The sequence below is a fragment of the Trachypithecus francoisi genome, unplaced genomic scaffold (assembly GCF_009764315.1).
Source record: "Trachypithecus francoisi isolate TF-2019V2 unplaced genomic scaffold, Tfra_2.0 Lachesis_group20, whole genome shotgun sequence".
Lineage (NCBI taxonomy): Eukaryota > Metazoa > Chordata > Mammalia > Primates > Cercopithecidae > Trachypithecus > Trachypithecus francoisi.
The window spans coordinates 45,100,930-45,117,260 of record NW_022681466.1 but is presented as its reverse complement, the minus strand read 5'-3'; the positions used below and the strand labels follow the sequence as shown (position 1 = coordinate 45,117,260).

Genomic DNA, 16,331 nt, shown 5'->3' with positions numbered 1-16,331 from the left:
AAAACCAAAAATCAACAACAACAAAAAACAACAAAAAAACTACTTAACTTAGGAGCTAAATATTAGCCCATGCTTTCAAAAATAGGAAGTATCTCTCTGTTTTTGGGGACAGATTCTTGCTTTGTTTCCAGGTTGTAGTGCAGTGGCACGATCTCGGCTCATGGCAACCTCCTCCTTCTGGGTTCAAGCAATTCTCCTGCCTCAACTTCCTGAGTAGCTGGGACTACAGGCGTGTGCCACCACGCCTAGCTAATTTTCGTATTTTTAGTAAAGATGGGGTTTCACCATGTTTGCCAGGCTGGTCTCCAAATCCTGACCTCAGGTGATTCACCTGCCTCGGCCTCCTAAAGTGCTGGGATTACAGGCATGAGCCACTGCATTCGGCCAGGAGACATCTTACTTGAGTCACAGAACAACCCTATAAGGTAAGCAAGTAGTACATGACATTCATAAAATAGAAGCTCAGAGCAATGAAGTGACTTGTGCAAGGTATAAGGGCAATTCTGTGATTTTTCTTTATGCTAAGCCAAATGGGTAGTATTTGTGGTTGTAATAGACTCCAGAATACTGTTTCAACACAAAAAAGGACTAATTTTTATCATAGCAATTAAATCAATAATAAACATATTTCAAAAGGGAGATTAATAGAGTATTAATGTTTAGAAAGCTACTTACTACTCCAATGTGGCAAAGTAAAACTGAACTTTGAGGGTTGATATCAAGTGCTTTTTGGAAATGCATTTCTGCAAGGCTGAATTTTTCTTGCTTGTAATAAATCATTCCTAAACCATACCTGAAAGTATAAAACAAAGTATAATTTTTAAAAATATAAAGTTTAGGTTGCTAACTTAGTTCAATTAGTAAAAGAACAAGTATAGAATCTGGCATTTTAATAAACCAGTGGAACAATACTGGTGGTCTTAGAGGGGAGGCAAAAAATACCAGTTATGATAAAAATCATTAAAGCATTTTATTTACTTATTTTTCATTACAAAATTTTTTTTTTTGAATTGGGGTCTCACTCTGTCACCCAGGCTGGAGTGAAGTGGGCCAATCATAGCTCACTGCATCCTTGAACTTCGGGGTTCAAGGAATCCTCCAGCCTCAGCCTCCAGAGTAGCTGAGACTACAGGCATGAACCACAATGCCTAGCCATTAAAGCAGTTTATTATTATTATATTTTAAAGACAGCGTCTCACTCTGTTGCCCAGGCTGGAGTGCAGTGGCTCAATAACAGCTCACTGCAGCCTCGACCTCCCAGGCTCAAGTGATCAATCCTCCCACCTCAGCATCCCGAGTAGCTGGAACTACAGGTGCATGCCATCAGGCACGGCTAATTTTTAAATTTTTTGTAGAGATGGGGTTTTGCCATGTTGCCCATATATATATATACACACACACACACCCCCCTCAAACACACACACACACATACATATATATATTGTTTTATATATATATTTTGAGACAGAGTTTTGCTCTTGTTGCCCAGGCTGGAATGCAATGACACAATCTTGGTTCAGTACAACCTCCACCTCCCAGGTTCAAGCATTTCTCCTGCCTCAGCCTTCCGAGTGGCTGGGATTACAGGCATGCACCACCACACCCAGCTAATTTTGTATTTTTAGCAGAGATGGGGTTTCTCCATGTTCATCAGGCTGGTCTTGAACTCCTGACCTCAGGTGATCCGCCCACCTCAGCCTTGGCCTCCCAAAGTGTTGGGATTGCAGGTGTGAGCCACTATGCCTGGCCTATATTTTTTTCTTTTTTGAGACAGTCTTGCTTTGTCACCCAGGTTGGAGGGCAGTGGTGCAATATCCGCTCACTGCAACCTCTGCCTCCTGGGTTCAAGTGATTTTCGTGCCTCAGCCTCCCAAGTAGCTGGGATTACAGGCATGTGTCACCATGCCCAGCTAATTTTCTTATATTTTTAGTAGAGACCAGGTTTCGCCATGTTGGCCAGACTGGTCTTAAACTCCTGGCCTTAAGTGATCTACTTGTCCCAGCCTGCCAAAGTGCTGGGATTACAGGTGTGAGTTACCGCCCCCAGCCTTTTACAAGCAAAACAATCAATCAAATCAAATCAAACTATGATAATAAGGAAAAAAGAAACCACACCCCTAAACCCATATAGTTTTTTTTGTTTTTAATTCGGCGTCTTGCTCTTGTCGCCCAGGGTGGAGTGCAATGGCATGATCATAGCTCACTGTAGGTAACCTTGAATTCTTAGGCTCATGCAATCCTCCCACCTCAGCCTCCTGAGTAGTTAGGACTACAGGCATACACCACCATGTCTGACTGTTTTTTTTTTTTTTGAGATGGAGTCTTACTCTGTCACCATACTGGAGTACAGTGGCACAATCTCGGCTCACTGCAACCTCCACCTCTCAGGTTCAAGCAGTTCTCTTGCCTCAGCCTCCTGAGTAGCTGGGACTACAGGCACGCACCATCATACCCAGCTAATTTTTGTATTTTTAGTGGAGGCGGGGTTTCACCATGTTGGCCAGGATGGTCTTGATCTCTTGACCTCATGATTCACCCGAATCGGCCTCCCAAAGTGCTGGGATTAAAGGCATGAGTCACCACGCCCGGCCTCAATTTTTGTTGTTGTTGTTGTTGTTGTTGTTATTAGGGAAGGGGTCTTGCTATGTTGACCAGGCTGGTCTCGAACTCCTGGTCTCAAGTAATCTTCCCGCTTCAGCTTCCCAAAGTGCTGGGCTTACAGGTATGAGCCACCATACCTGCCATATTCTAGATTTAACAGCTAATTTTTACTGAGTAGTTATTACATGTGTGACAAGACCATTGCTAAATTATCTCATTTAATCCCTGGAGGAATCATAGGTACCATTATCATCCTTATTTCGAATAAGGAAACTGAAACTTAGAGAAGTTAAATGACTTCCTTAAAGTTATACAGCTAATAAAGATTCTAACCAGGTTCTTCCTTAATGATTCTAAAGGCTGAACTCGTAACAATGCTATTTCCACATTGTTTTATATTATTATAATTACAGCATACATAGTGTCATGTTTGGCTTCCTTCTCCCCCACTTACTGTTATCAAAAGCATGCTCCTATGCTTATAGACCTTGAAATTACAATTTTTAAAGGCTATGTAATAGTGTATTAGGTTAATACGCAGGTATTTCTCCTGAATTTTCCAAATGTCAAATGAACATAGCGTGGATGGTTTATGTTACAGAGACTTCTCAGGGCCATAACTAGATGATGATGATGATGATGATGAAGGGGAATAAGCACCAAATGAATAAGAAAAGAGCACAACATATCTGCTTTATTTGAGTGGCTTTATATATCATTATAATTGTGTTATAGATGAAGAAAAGGTATTAAACACTATGCTAATGATAGTGAAAGTGAAAACAAAAGAAAGGCTATTTTGTAGTTAAAATAAAGTTGCTCAGTATTTAGAGTTACCTAAATACGTCAGCATTTAAACTCCTCCCAGTAAAAGCTTGCGAATCTGAATAATCCTCCTTTAAACACAATTTTTGATATGATTAAGTTTTTTAAGAATGTGACTACTGCAAAATAGCTGAACAGACAATACACATTTAAAAAAACAACACAAGGATCAACCAGATGTGGGAAAAAATAAAAAACAACACAAGTCTTATTAAGAACTGAGTTCTTGGCCGGGCGCGGTGGCTCAAGCCTGTAATCCCAGCACTTTGGGAGGCCGAGACGGGCGGATCACGAGGTCAGGAGATCGAGACCATCCTGGCTAACATGGTGAAACCCCGTCTCTACTAAAAAATACAAAAAAAAACTAGCCGGGCGACATGGCGGGCGCCTGTAGTCCCAGCTGCTTGGGAGGCTGAGGCAGGAGAATGGCGTAAACCCAGGAGGCGGAGCTTGCAGTGAGCTGAGACCCGGCCACTGCACTCCAGCCTGGGCGGCAGAGCGAGACTCCGTCTCAAAAAAAAAAAAAAAAAAAAAGAACTGAGTTCTTAAAATATTACAGAGAACTTATCTATTGGAAGAGAAGGCAGTATTGGCAAGTTGATTGTTACATCGGTCAGCAAAAGCTAGCACTATTTTTTTGGCCATCTTTCAGGCGATGTAACTACTACTGTAAAATGAGATATAATCCATTAAACAACATATTCACAAATCAAAAAATGTTTTAGTAATATAATGCTTCAGATTTAGAAGCAAATCGAATGATAAAACTCAACTGCTATAATTAACTCCAAAGATAACCAAATATAACAAAAAAAGACCAAAAATTATGACTTCAGAATTATACTTTCTCTTGATATTTAAACTATTCAGTCAGTCCAGAAAAATACAATACATGCCAACAGTAAGTATGGTGTTGAGGTAGAAATAGGACCAAACTTTTTCATATGTTATTCAGCTGGTAACAATATGACCTAGGTAGTAATTTCCTATGTGCCTACTTATACACAAGCACAAAAAAGTAAAATAGAGACATTGCTAAATAAAAGGGTACACTAAGTTCTTAATAGTAACTCAATAAACTGGAACACTGTCAGAAAGCAGCAACTAGTGAATGTTTTCAATGGTTTTTTCTATTATTCAATAAGTGAATTATGCTATTCCTTTCCAATTTCCCAAGGACTTTTTGTCCCAATCACCATTTTGGTGTTATAAGAGTAACAAATCAAGTAACAAAACTAAACAAACAAACAAACAAAAAACAACTACAGTATCTGCAAAAGTTTGGTAGAAGGCTGAAACTGTTGAGTATAAGAATCTGGTATTCTATTATCATTAGTTAATTTAAGAGTTTGATAAAGACATACATTTCATAAGAAAACATTTTAGTGAGAAGATGGTGCATCCAGTATGCAGCATCCCTAAGTATTAGTAACCGAATTCACGACAATAAAGAGCTATCTAACAAGAACAATTAGTGAGTGCCAGCACCATCAGTAAGACTTTGTCTTTGCACTTCATTAGCACTTACCATGCATTATAATGTCTAGGATTAACTCTGATAGCATTTCGAAAGCAAGCCAATGCTTTGTCCAATTCTTCAGTTAAGACAAACTCATGCCCTAACAGAGTATAGGCATAAGCATAATTTGGATCAACTTGGATAGCTCTCTGGAAGAATTTAATTGCAATATCATGTTCCCGTTGCAGACTGAAACAGTTCCCTGCAGCACACCAGGCCTTAAAAAATGGGAACAAAAACCAAACAGAATTAAAATTTTATTTTTTTCTAAAACCAAATCTATGACTAAAATCAAGCCTCAACTTAGAACAGAAAGACAAAAATAGAGCTTCAGTAGATAGTCAATTCTAATTATTCACAGATTCCATATTTGTGAATTTGTCTGATTGCTAAAATTTATTTATAAAATCAAAATCAATACTCGTAGTGCTTTCATGGTCATCAAAAGGTATGTTCTCATTTGAGGTTGAATAATGTGACTCTACCTTCTTGTTTTAGCTCTCATGCAGAGATGACCAGGGGACAGAAACTCTGTGGGGTAGTTTAGTATAGTGCAAGAAGCTTTGGCTCTGGGGACAGCTGGACAGAATTTGAATCCCAATGCTGGCACTTTTAAGTAGGGTGGCTTCAGGCAAGTCACCTCTGAACCTCATTCTCTCTCTCTCTTTTTTTTTTTTTGAGATCTGGTCTTGTTCTGTTGCCCAAGCTGAAGGGCAGTGGTGTGATCGTGGCTCAATGCAACCTCTGCCACCTAGGCTCAAGTGATCCTCCTGTCTCAGCCTCCCGAGCAGCTGGGACCACAGGCGCCAGCCACCACACCTGGCTAATTTTTGTATTTTCTGTGGAGAAGGGTTTTGCCATGTTGCCCAGGCTGGTCTTGGAACTCCTGAGCTCAAGAAGTCCGCCTGCCTCAGCCTCCCGAAGTGCTGGGATTATAGGTGTCAGCCACCACGCCCAGCAGCATTCTCTCTTTTGTACAGAAAATAGGATCTACCAGGATGAGTTGCTTTTAGGGTTTAAGATCATAATCCACAATCTATCTCTGTTTCAAACTCTCCATCACTCCTAGGAACATTGGCTCAGTAGCACTAATTCGGTGTTCATGTTGACTACAGAATTACCGCAAATAATGAGAATTGACTGTATTTAATTCTAAGCTTAGATATGTTACAAAAGTATCATTTTAATATTTTTGAAATGCAATGAAATACAATCTTACAAGATTAGAGCATGTAAATTAATTGCACCTATGTCTTACAATGACAATATTAATTTATTTTAATTTAAAATTATTAAGTTTTTCAATCTATGTAACTTCTGCTCAATGAACTCTAATCTTGGTGACAACAGCCAATTTAACATAGTCAAATCTTGATAAATCCTGAATGAAATATCTGCTTTGTGATTTTTCTATTTGTGAATCGGCACCGCACATTCTAGGACTGTCTCTTCCTCTCTGAGTCCCTGACTAGATAGAGAGAAAAAAAAGAAATACTTGTGGGTGACACTAAATAGTGTTTGAATTGTTTGGTTCATCTCTATCTGTTGAGGGTGATCAAAAAGGTAACTATATAAGCAAAGTATTTTGGTTAACATACCTCTGGCGAATTTTTATCCATGTCTGTTAAGTCTTTTGACAGAACTGAAAGAGCAACATCTTTTTGAAGATGCCGAAGTGTTGTAGAGTAGATTTCCATGCCTTCAACTCTGTAATTCTCAATCCTTCTAACCTCTGAGAATATTCTTTCAGCCTGAAATAAAAAAAAACTAGTAAGAGAAAATAAGTTGATATAATATATATATACACACAGGGAAAGCCCTTGTCATTATCTTCACAGGATCTAAATGCTGCCTTGTATTATGGTTTTTATGTGAATGAGTATTAACACAAGGACAAATTGAGCAATCTACTATGGCAGGTCAAATACTGATGTAACCATATTGACAGTCAACCTAGTATTTATACACAAGTCATGGTAAGAATATGAACTTTGAAAGGGAAATTTGAGTTTCTACCAAAAAGACAGAAGAGAAATCTATACAAAGCTACAATTCAAAAGAAGAGTCAATATTTCCTTCTCAAAAACCACATTTCCAAGTGACTTTTTTGAACTATTTTTTTATTGAGAGGTTGTGCTAGAAAATTTAGAGGGAAAAAACAGGTTAAGCTGGCTATCAATCCTATGGTTATCAATCCTATTGAGCCCTGAATACACACACCAATATTGTGTCTGCTAGGAATTATAGGCCCTACCTATTAATTACCCTTTCCTTTGCATCTCTCTCTTGACTTCAGGGTCTCTCCTCAGCTGCCTGATCCATTTTTTTCCTCATGACATTCACAGCTCCCAGAACTGTGTTTCTCTCCCTCTAAAGTTTGAAGATTTAGGTTATATAAAATCAGTTTCCTAGTTTATCAATTTACCAAGTTCAAAATTCTCAGCTGCCAGAAAAGGTCTAGGTACTAAAAAAAAAGAAAGGAAAATAAATTCTCACAGTTTAGTTTAGAATAAGGAATATCTGGACTGTTCTTAATGAAATGAATATGACAGAAAATAAGAGCATTTTAAAACTGAGTGCTTAATGCCAAGAAGTGGCCATATGATATCTGAGAATAGCTTAATGATTTGTAACTTCTTTGCAATCTCTTAAAAGTTGTAAAGGTAAGTGTGCAGCCTTGACCTGCAGGACTCAAGTGATCCTCCCACTTCAGCCTCCCAAGTAGCTGGGACCACAGGTGAGTGCCACCACACCCAGCTAATTTTTTCATTTTTTGTAGAGACAGGATCTCACTATATTGGCCAGGCTGGTCTCCAACTCCTGAGCTCAAGTAATCCCCCTTCCTTGGCCTCCCGAAGTGCTGGTATTATAGGCTTCAGCCATACACCTGGCCAAGATTTTCGTGTAGGCATGGTAACAAGATAAAAGACCTATCAGCCAAATATATGGTTTCAAAGTTTTCAGAATCTGTTGCTTCCTTTGAAAAATGATTATGGCATTGACAAAAAGAAAAATGGGAAAAAACTCATGAAATTAAGTTGAAACACAGGCTTTCTTTAGTTAAATATTTGGGTCACCACTATAACTAGGGGAAACAATAAAATTCATTTATGTTAAAGTAGCTGTGAAACAATAAATTAGAAATAATTTTTTAAAGGGCTTTTCCAAACACAGTTCTTGCCTGTCTGTGTATATGCTACATACCAATAAAGGACCATAATCGAAACACGGGTTTTCTAGTAATGAATAAGACTTTCTGTCTTCAACTCTCTTTTCTGTACTATTCAAAATTAAGTTATATGAATAGGTATCCTCCGTATGTATTCTCTGCGGCAAAGAACACCTTTCCTCTAGATCTTTGCATGGATCATGAAGGGAAGAGTAACGTTCCCTCTGAGGGCATAAAAACAAAAACAAAGCAAAACAAAAACACCATATTTCATTGTCCCCCAGTTTCCTCACCATGCTTCATTTTTCTTCATGACGTATTACTACCTGTTCTTATACATTTATTGGCTTACAATTTGTCTGTTGCTAGAATGTAAGCTCCACAGAGGCAAGAAATTGTCTGACTAGCAGAGTCTAGAAGAGAGTCCAGGATATCATATGCACAGAAATATATACTGAATAAATGAACTGAAAGCAAATTAAGCAAAAAATGAATCATATGAACTTTAATCCATATTAGAGATATTTTATTAATATATAGGTTTCTAAAAGGTTTCTTTTTTTAAGTTGGGGGTGGAAAAAATGCTTTGGGAAGAACTGAGGGGTAATTTAAATTGGGAATTAGAATTTTCTTTGACTTTAGGTTAATCATTCTCTCCTTTTCTGGTATAGACAGATAACTTAATCAACAAATTTAATTAAAATCCAAAGAGTAAAAGCCTTGTAATAAGGACATTGTGTCCTCAAACACAATTTTCTTCATGGCATTCTTCAAGTTTATAAAACATATTGAATGTCAAAAATTCATCCCTGTAATTAACTCTGTATATTGTAGAAAAAATATAAATCCTATTACATGGTAAATATGTATTTTCAGATACAACTGAATAGGATACACTCTACGTAAGAATGTCTGGATGACTTGGGTCTCTACAAACCTATTCCAAGAAGTTGCAAAGAATTTAAATTACTCCTTAACACAAGTAACACAAGAAAGAACTGTATCTATACATTATAAATACTGACAAAATAAATATATAGACATTATATAATAAATACTGATCTTTTAGATCTAGCCTTCTCAAGCATGGGAATTTATTTTAATGAAATTGAAATTATCCCTAGAAAGGCATATATAACCATTTTCTATACTTACTTGCATGTACTCTGAAAGTTCAAAATAGGCCCTTCCAATCTGGCACAGTACCCAACCAGTATTGTAGTGGTGAGAAGGTAGATGGCTCAAAATATTTATAGCTTCTTTGCAGTTGTATGAACACAAAGCTAAATAACCTTTCCCCATTTCACGAAGAAGGCTCATCAAACCTTCTAGGAGAAAATAATACAGTAAACAAAGGAAAAAACGCAATAAAACAGTTTGGTTCTCTAGAAAAGGTAATTACAAACTAATCTATTAAAAATTACAACATCTATATAGAAAACAATGAAGGTACTGTAATGAACATAAAGAAATTTACTTAAAATAAGTACATAATAAAATATAAAGATAATATTAAGCATTTAAAACAGACCTGCTGCTGCTTTTTGTAGATTAAAAGCCTGAATCTGAGGTGTGATTGTGGATATTTTCCCTTCTGAAATGATGGAAGAGACCAATTTTGTAATTTCCAGGCTATCATTTATGTTAGGTTGAGTTATTCCCCCTTTGTTGGTTTTACTTTTTGTTTTTCTGTTTGGGATTTTAGGTGGAAACTTCATTTTTAATTTTTTGCTATTCTACTGTAAAAGGGGGGAAATTTCACACTTGGTATACTCATGTATTTTAGACTACTCCTCAGCCCTTTCTCCAGTATTAGATATAAAATAAATGTATAATCTTGATTAATTCTATATTTTTTTCAGAAGACAGTTTATAAAAACAAAGGTCTTCAAAGTCATTTAATATTAAACACAGTAATTCTGAACATAAATTACATTAACTAATAGTGATTAAGGTGTGTCAGCATTAAGTGTAGCCCTCTTGTGAAAGTATATCAAACTCTCATTTATTATTTAAAAGTAAGAAAAAAAGTAGATGTAATTCTTGGCTCACCGCAACCCAACCTCTGCCTCCCGGGTTCAAGCGATTCTACTGCTTCAGCCTCCCGAGTAACTGGGATTATAGGCATAAGCCACCGCACCTAGCCTTTGTTTTGTTTTTTGAGACAGGGTCTTATTCTGTTGCCTGGGCTGGAGTGTAATGATGTAATCAGAGCTCACCACAACCTTGACTTCCCCAGGCTCAAGCGATCCTCCCACCATAGCCTCCCAAGCAGCTGGGATCAAAGAGTACCACCAACCCAGCTCATTATTTTTTTTTAGAGATGGGGTCTTGCTATGTTGACCATGCTGGTCTCGAGGTCCTAACCTCAATTGATCAGCCCACCTTGGTCTCCCACAGTGATAAGAATACAGGCGTCAGTCACTGTGTCTGCCAGGTCTCCAGTTTTTTTTAACTTCTATTTTTAAATAATTTTAGACTCACTCTTCTGCAAATAATAACATCTGACATAACCGTAGTATATCATCATATCCAGGAAACTGAAATTAGTACAATACTATCAACTAAAGACCTTATATGGATTTAATCAGTTTTTACATAAAACCGTGTGTTCGTGTGCATAGTTCTGAATGGATCTGTGTGATCAACCACCACAATCAGGATATAGGACTGTTGTACCACCACAACGAAATTCTTTTGTGCCATGATTTAATAGTAACATCCTTCCTAGAGGCCTAACTCTTAATAACTACTGATCTGTTGTCCACTACTATAATTTTGCCATTTCAAGATTATTCCTGTCATTTTTAACTTGAGAAAAAATTTTTTTAATTGAAAAAGAATATTATATAATATTTACCAAAGGATTAATTAACTTCACAAAAATTATAGATGTCCCTCTAACTTAAAACATTCTTAAATTTCAAATAGTCTCTTTATTAACTTTTTAGGAATGGAGTCATCAATGAACAGAAATTTCAGCAGGGGAAGCATTAAGTAAATGTGACATACAGAAATCTTCAAATTACCTTGGTTGTAGAGCTGTCACTAGTAAAGAGTCGTGAACTTCTTCGAGGCAGTGCGTTTGGGGGAGATGCAATAGTGGGGCTCAATACCTGAGGTGTTGTACTAAAAAAAAATTATAAAGGAAGACATTAATATTTTACTTGATTGATGACCATTAACCGTTGTTTCAATTCAGGTATATTTTTAAAATACACATTAATTATGTAAGTACTCTAAAGTTGATGATTTTGATCAGTTATTTTCGTGGTTTCTCTATGAAAACACAGTATTTAAAAATGAGGAACTCAGACTGGCTTTCCTGCTTCTCAGCTTGCAGACGGCCTCTTGTGGGACTTCAGCTTATGATCATTAAGTCAGTACTCCTTAATAAACTTTCCTTCATATAAAAAATAAAAATAAAATGACTCGTTACTACAAAATAGTAAAGATTATATCACAGATCTTCACTCTCTCTGAAATTGTTAATTTGAACTAAAAATAATCCTCATAAAATTCTGGATCAATAAATGAGAAGCCCATCTATAAATCAATTATTTTTACCCTTCATTTGCAACTACAACAAATTAGAGAAAAAAGAAAAGACAGTTGGGCAAACAGTCTTAAATGTGGGGTATCTGTCAACAAATACCACTAGAACAAATGATATTTGAGAAGTCATCTCCCTGTAAATTCAAACAACTACATCAAAGGTTTATTCTGTTTAGAGCAAAAGGAGCCTCTGTACATTTTCACTTTAAAGGCAAACCCTGAGATATGAGAATTTCAATCTTAGGAGCAAGCAAACCTAAAATCTGAAACAATCGAGAATTGACAGTGGGTAAACTTACGGACTAAACTATCTAAACTTTATAATTTATGGGAAATCCTACTAGCTACCTGAGTCTGGGTCAAAGAATTTCAGAAAATAAAAAGAGATATATATTTTCATCTTTTACGATATGTACATATATAATATGTATACATACCTCTATATATGCATGTGTGTCTATGTCTCTCACACACACACACGAATCCTTTTAATCTGCATCTGATAAACTAGGAGTTTGATAACGAAAGGCTTCCAAAGTTCAAAATCAGACTTCACTTTATGTGGAGCAAATGACACACAACCTTTTTTTGGATGATTTAGCTAAAAGTACTATGCCATTCTAACAATCTCTAAAAGAACTTCTAAATAGAAAGAACAGACTTCTGCCAGTCATGACAGAGTAATATGGAATACATTTATTCTCCCATTTCAGATAACTACAAACTGAACCAAATATATGGAACAATGGTTTTCAGACACTGGAGAATTGGCAAAACATTTCTGAGGACAGCTCTAGGGCCACCGTGCAGGAAAAAAGAATGCAAATAGAGCTCAGTGGTCCCACTGTGTTGAAAAGAAAATGTTGAGGATTTGAGAAAAGTCAAAGCAGCCAGAATTTGAAGGCAGAGCACCAGAGAGAAGAACGAACTACAAAGAGGGGACCTACAAAGATCTGCAGAGGGCTTCCCTGGACTCTTCAGTTGAAAACTGCTCAGTGTAGGTGTTTCAGTGTTAAATAATAAAGAATCTGTCTGGTCCATGCCCCAGGCTCCTGAGATCTACTAAGTTCTTGGAATTGCTCAAGTGACAGGGATGCCTTTGTTATTCATTGTGAGCTCCTGGGACTCTGCCTGAATTTATGCTAATGAAGTAACTCCTAGGTAGTTTCTGGACGTGGGCTAGCCATGCTGTAAAGGTCAGTCATGTGGCCGGGCGCGGTGGCTCACGCATGTAATCCCAGCATTTTGGCAGGCCGAGGCAGGCAGATCACGAGGTCAAGAGATTGAGATCATCCTGGCCAACACGGGGAAACCCCGTCTCTACCAAAAATACAAAAATTAGCTGGGCATGATGGCGGGTGCCTGTAATCCCAGTCCCTCAGGAGGCTGAGGCAGGAGAATCACTTGAACCCGGGAGGTGGAGGTTGCAGTGAGCCAAGATCGTGCCTCTGCATTCCAGCCTGGGCGACAAGAGTGAAACTCTGTCTCAAAAAAGAAAAAGTCAACCATGTGATTAGAGGGCTGGGGCTTTGAGCCAGCAACACCAGCCTGACCTCGTCCAGGAAGGAAATTGAGTTCAATCATGTGGCCAATGATTCCATCAATCATGCCTACATAATTTAAAAATCCTAATAAAAACTTTGAACACCAAAACTTGGCTAAAATTCTTGGTTTGTAAGGATACTGATGCACTGGGAGGGCGAGTCCACAAAGAAGACATGAAAGCTCTGTATCAAGACCCTCCCATATCTAATCCTATGGATCTCCTAATTGTGTCATCTATAATAAAACTGTAATCCTAAGTATAGCACTTTCCTGGACTCTGTGAGGTGCTCTAGCAAATTACTGAATGTAAGAGGGTAGTAGGAATTCTTAAATTTGTAACCAGTTGGTCAGAAATGTGGGCGGCCTGGGGAACCCAGAACCTGCAACTGGGCAGTTCAGACAGTTCTTGTTGGGGTCAGTGATCTTAACCTGTGGTGTTTGTGCTAAGTCTGGGTAGTTAGCATCAGAATTACATTATAGTACTATTGTGAAGAAACTACCCAAAGCTGGGGAAAGTATTACTGAAAAGAAGTAGACAGAATAATTACTAGATCTCACTCCAAGCTGGGAATAGCTCATACTTTCAATAGGCAGAGTGAAGAAACTCATACTAAACAGGTTTCTGAGGAGAGTACCCAAAGGGCACTTCCTCAATGGTTGGACAAGGTTAGTCCAGACTAAGGCTACTTTTGTCTGGACAAAGTTCAAAAGGTAAGACCTGAAGGGATCAAGCTGTTTCCAAGCAACTTTACTGCATCTCAGAGTAAAACTTTAAAATACCTAAAGGAATGCAAAAATATCCAGTAATCAGCAACGTAAAATTTATAGCCAGGCACGGTGGCTCACACCTGTAATCCCAACAACTCGGGTGGCTGAGGTGGGAGGAATGCTTGAGGCCAGAAGTTTGAGAACAGCCTGAGCAACACAGCAAAATCCCATCTCTGCAAAACTAAAAAAAAATTAGCCACATGTGGCACGTGCCTATAGTTCCAGCTAACCGGAAAGCTGAAGTGGGAGGACCTCTTGGGCCCAGGAGTTTGAGGCTGCACTGGGCTATGATCACACCACTGTACTCTAGCCTGGGCGTCAGAGTAAAAGACCCTGTCTCAAAGAAAAAAAGTAAAATTTATAATAACTGACATCCAATTAAAAAATACTAGGCATACAAAGTAGCAGGAAAATAAAATCTACAATGAAGAGGAAAAGTAATATAAGAAACACTTAGAAGTAACAAAGTAACAGACTTAGTAGACAAAAACAGTAAAAAAATACAAATATATCCTATACGTTCAAAAACATAGAAGAGACTAGATGAAGTGGCTCATGCCTGTCAGCCCAGCACTTTGGGAGGCCAAGCCAGGACTGCTTCAGGCCAGGAGGTCAAGATCAGCCTGGACAGCATAGCAAGACCTTGTCTCATAGAGAGCGTACCCTTGTCTCTACAAAAAAATAAAAATAAAAATAATTAGCCACATGTGGTGGCATGTGCCTGTAGTCCCAGCTACTCAGGAGGCTAACGCAAGAGAATCACTTGAGCCAAGGAGTTTGAGGCTACAGTGAGCCATAGTAATGTCACTGCACTCCAGCCTGGGTGACAGTGAGACCCTGTCTCAAAAAAACAAAAAAAAAAAAAAAAAAAGGCTGGGCGCGGTGGCTCACACCTGTAATCCCAGCACTTTGGGAGGCCAAGGTGGGTGTATCACGATGTCAGGAATTTGAGATCAGCCTGACCAACATGGTGAAACCTCGTCTCTACTAAAAATACAAAAATTAGCAGGGCGTGGTGGCACATGCCTGTAATCCCAGCTACTCAGGAGGCTGAGGCAGGAGAATCGCTTGAACCCAGGAGGCAGAGGGTGCAGTGAGCCAGACTATGCCATTGCACTCCAGCCTGGGCAACAGAGCAAGACTCCGTCTCAAAGAAAAAAGAAAACTAAATCAATCTAGAGATGAAAGAAGAATGTCTGAAACAAAAACAAAAACAAAAAACCCAACAACATTGGATGTGGTTAATAACAGGTCTGACACTGCTGAAGAAAGATTAATTAGAAGACATAGCAATAAACACTATCCAAAATGAAACACGGAGATGAGAAAGACTGGAAACAAAAATGAAGAGAATATTAGTGAGCTGTGGGACAACTTCAAGCAATCTAATATACAAGTACTTGGAGTCCCAGAGGGAGAGATAAGACATGGACATAATATTTGAAGAAATAATGCCCCCAATTTAGCCAACTGTTATGAAAACTATAAATCCACAGATCTAAGAAGCTCAATGAATCCAAAGGCCGAGAAACAAGAAAACTACACTAGAGCACATCATAATCGAATTGCTTAAAATCAGCGATTAAAAACAAAACCTTGAAACAGAGAAAAGACATATTACTACATATAGAGGAACAAAAATGAGATTGACAGCAGATTTCTTGTCAGAAACAATATAAGCCAAAAAACCAGTAAAGGAACATTCCTAAAAAAATTGTCAATTAGAAATTCTTGGCCAGGTGTGGCAGCTGACACCTGTAACTTCAGCACTTTGGGAGGCTGAGATGGGCGGATCACCTGAGGTCAGGAATTCAAGACTAGCCTGGCCAACATGGTGAAAGCTGATCTCTACTAAAAATACAAAAATTAGCTGAGCATGATAGCGCATGCCTGTAATCCCAGCTATTCGGGAGGCCATGGCAGGAGAATTGCTTGAACTCGGTGAGCAGAGGTTGCAGTGAGCCAAGATTGCGCCACAGAACTCCAGCCCAGGCAACAAGCAAGACTCTGTTTCAAAAAAAAAAAGTAATTCTTACCTAGTAAAAATATTGTTCAAAAACAAAGATGAAATCAGAACTTTTTTTCTTATCCACAAAAGCTGAAGAAATTCATTACCGGCTGACTCGTACTATAAGAAATGGTAAAAAGGCCAGGTGCGGTGGCTCATGACTGTAAATTCTAGCACTTGGGGAGGCCCAGGCGGGAGGATCATGAGGTCAAGAGATCAGGACCATCCTGGCCAACATGGTGAAACCTCGTCTCTACTAAAAATTCAAAAATTAGCTGGGCATGGTGGCGTGCACCTGTAGTCCCAGCTACTCGGGAGGCTGAGGCAGGAGAATCGCTTTA

General features: G+C 38.4%; 1 protein-coding gene and 1 pseudogene across 9 annotated transcripts in view; both read right to left on the bottom strand.

Moving 5' to 3' along the window:
• CDC27 (cell division cycle 27) overlaps window positions 1–16,331 on the bottom strand; it is a 506,999-nt gene that overhangs the window by 452,657 nt on the left and 38,011 nt on the right. For all 8 annotated transcript variants that reach the window (XM_033184104.1, XM_033184105.1, XM_033184106.1 and 5 more), the window contains one exon: window positions 11,144–11,243. In XM_033184104.1, the coding sequence (XP_033039995.1) occupies window positions 11,144–11,243 (100 nt within the window). The remainder of the gene's footprint in view (window positions 1–11,143; window positions 11,244–16,331) is intronic.
• On the bottom strand, window positions 2,626–4,217 carry LOC117067475 (annotated as a pseudogene). Its single transcript, XR_004430748.1, has 2 exons — window positions 3,712–4,217; window positions 2,626–3,676 (listed from the first exon to the last, which is right to left on the bottom strand). The product of XR_004430748.1 is annotated as an uncharacterized LOC117067475 (transcript).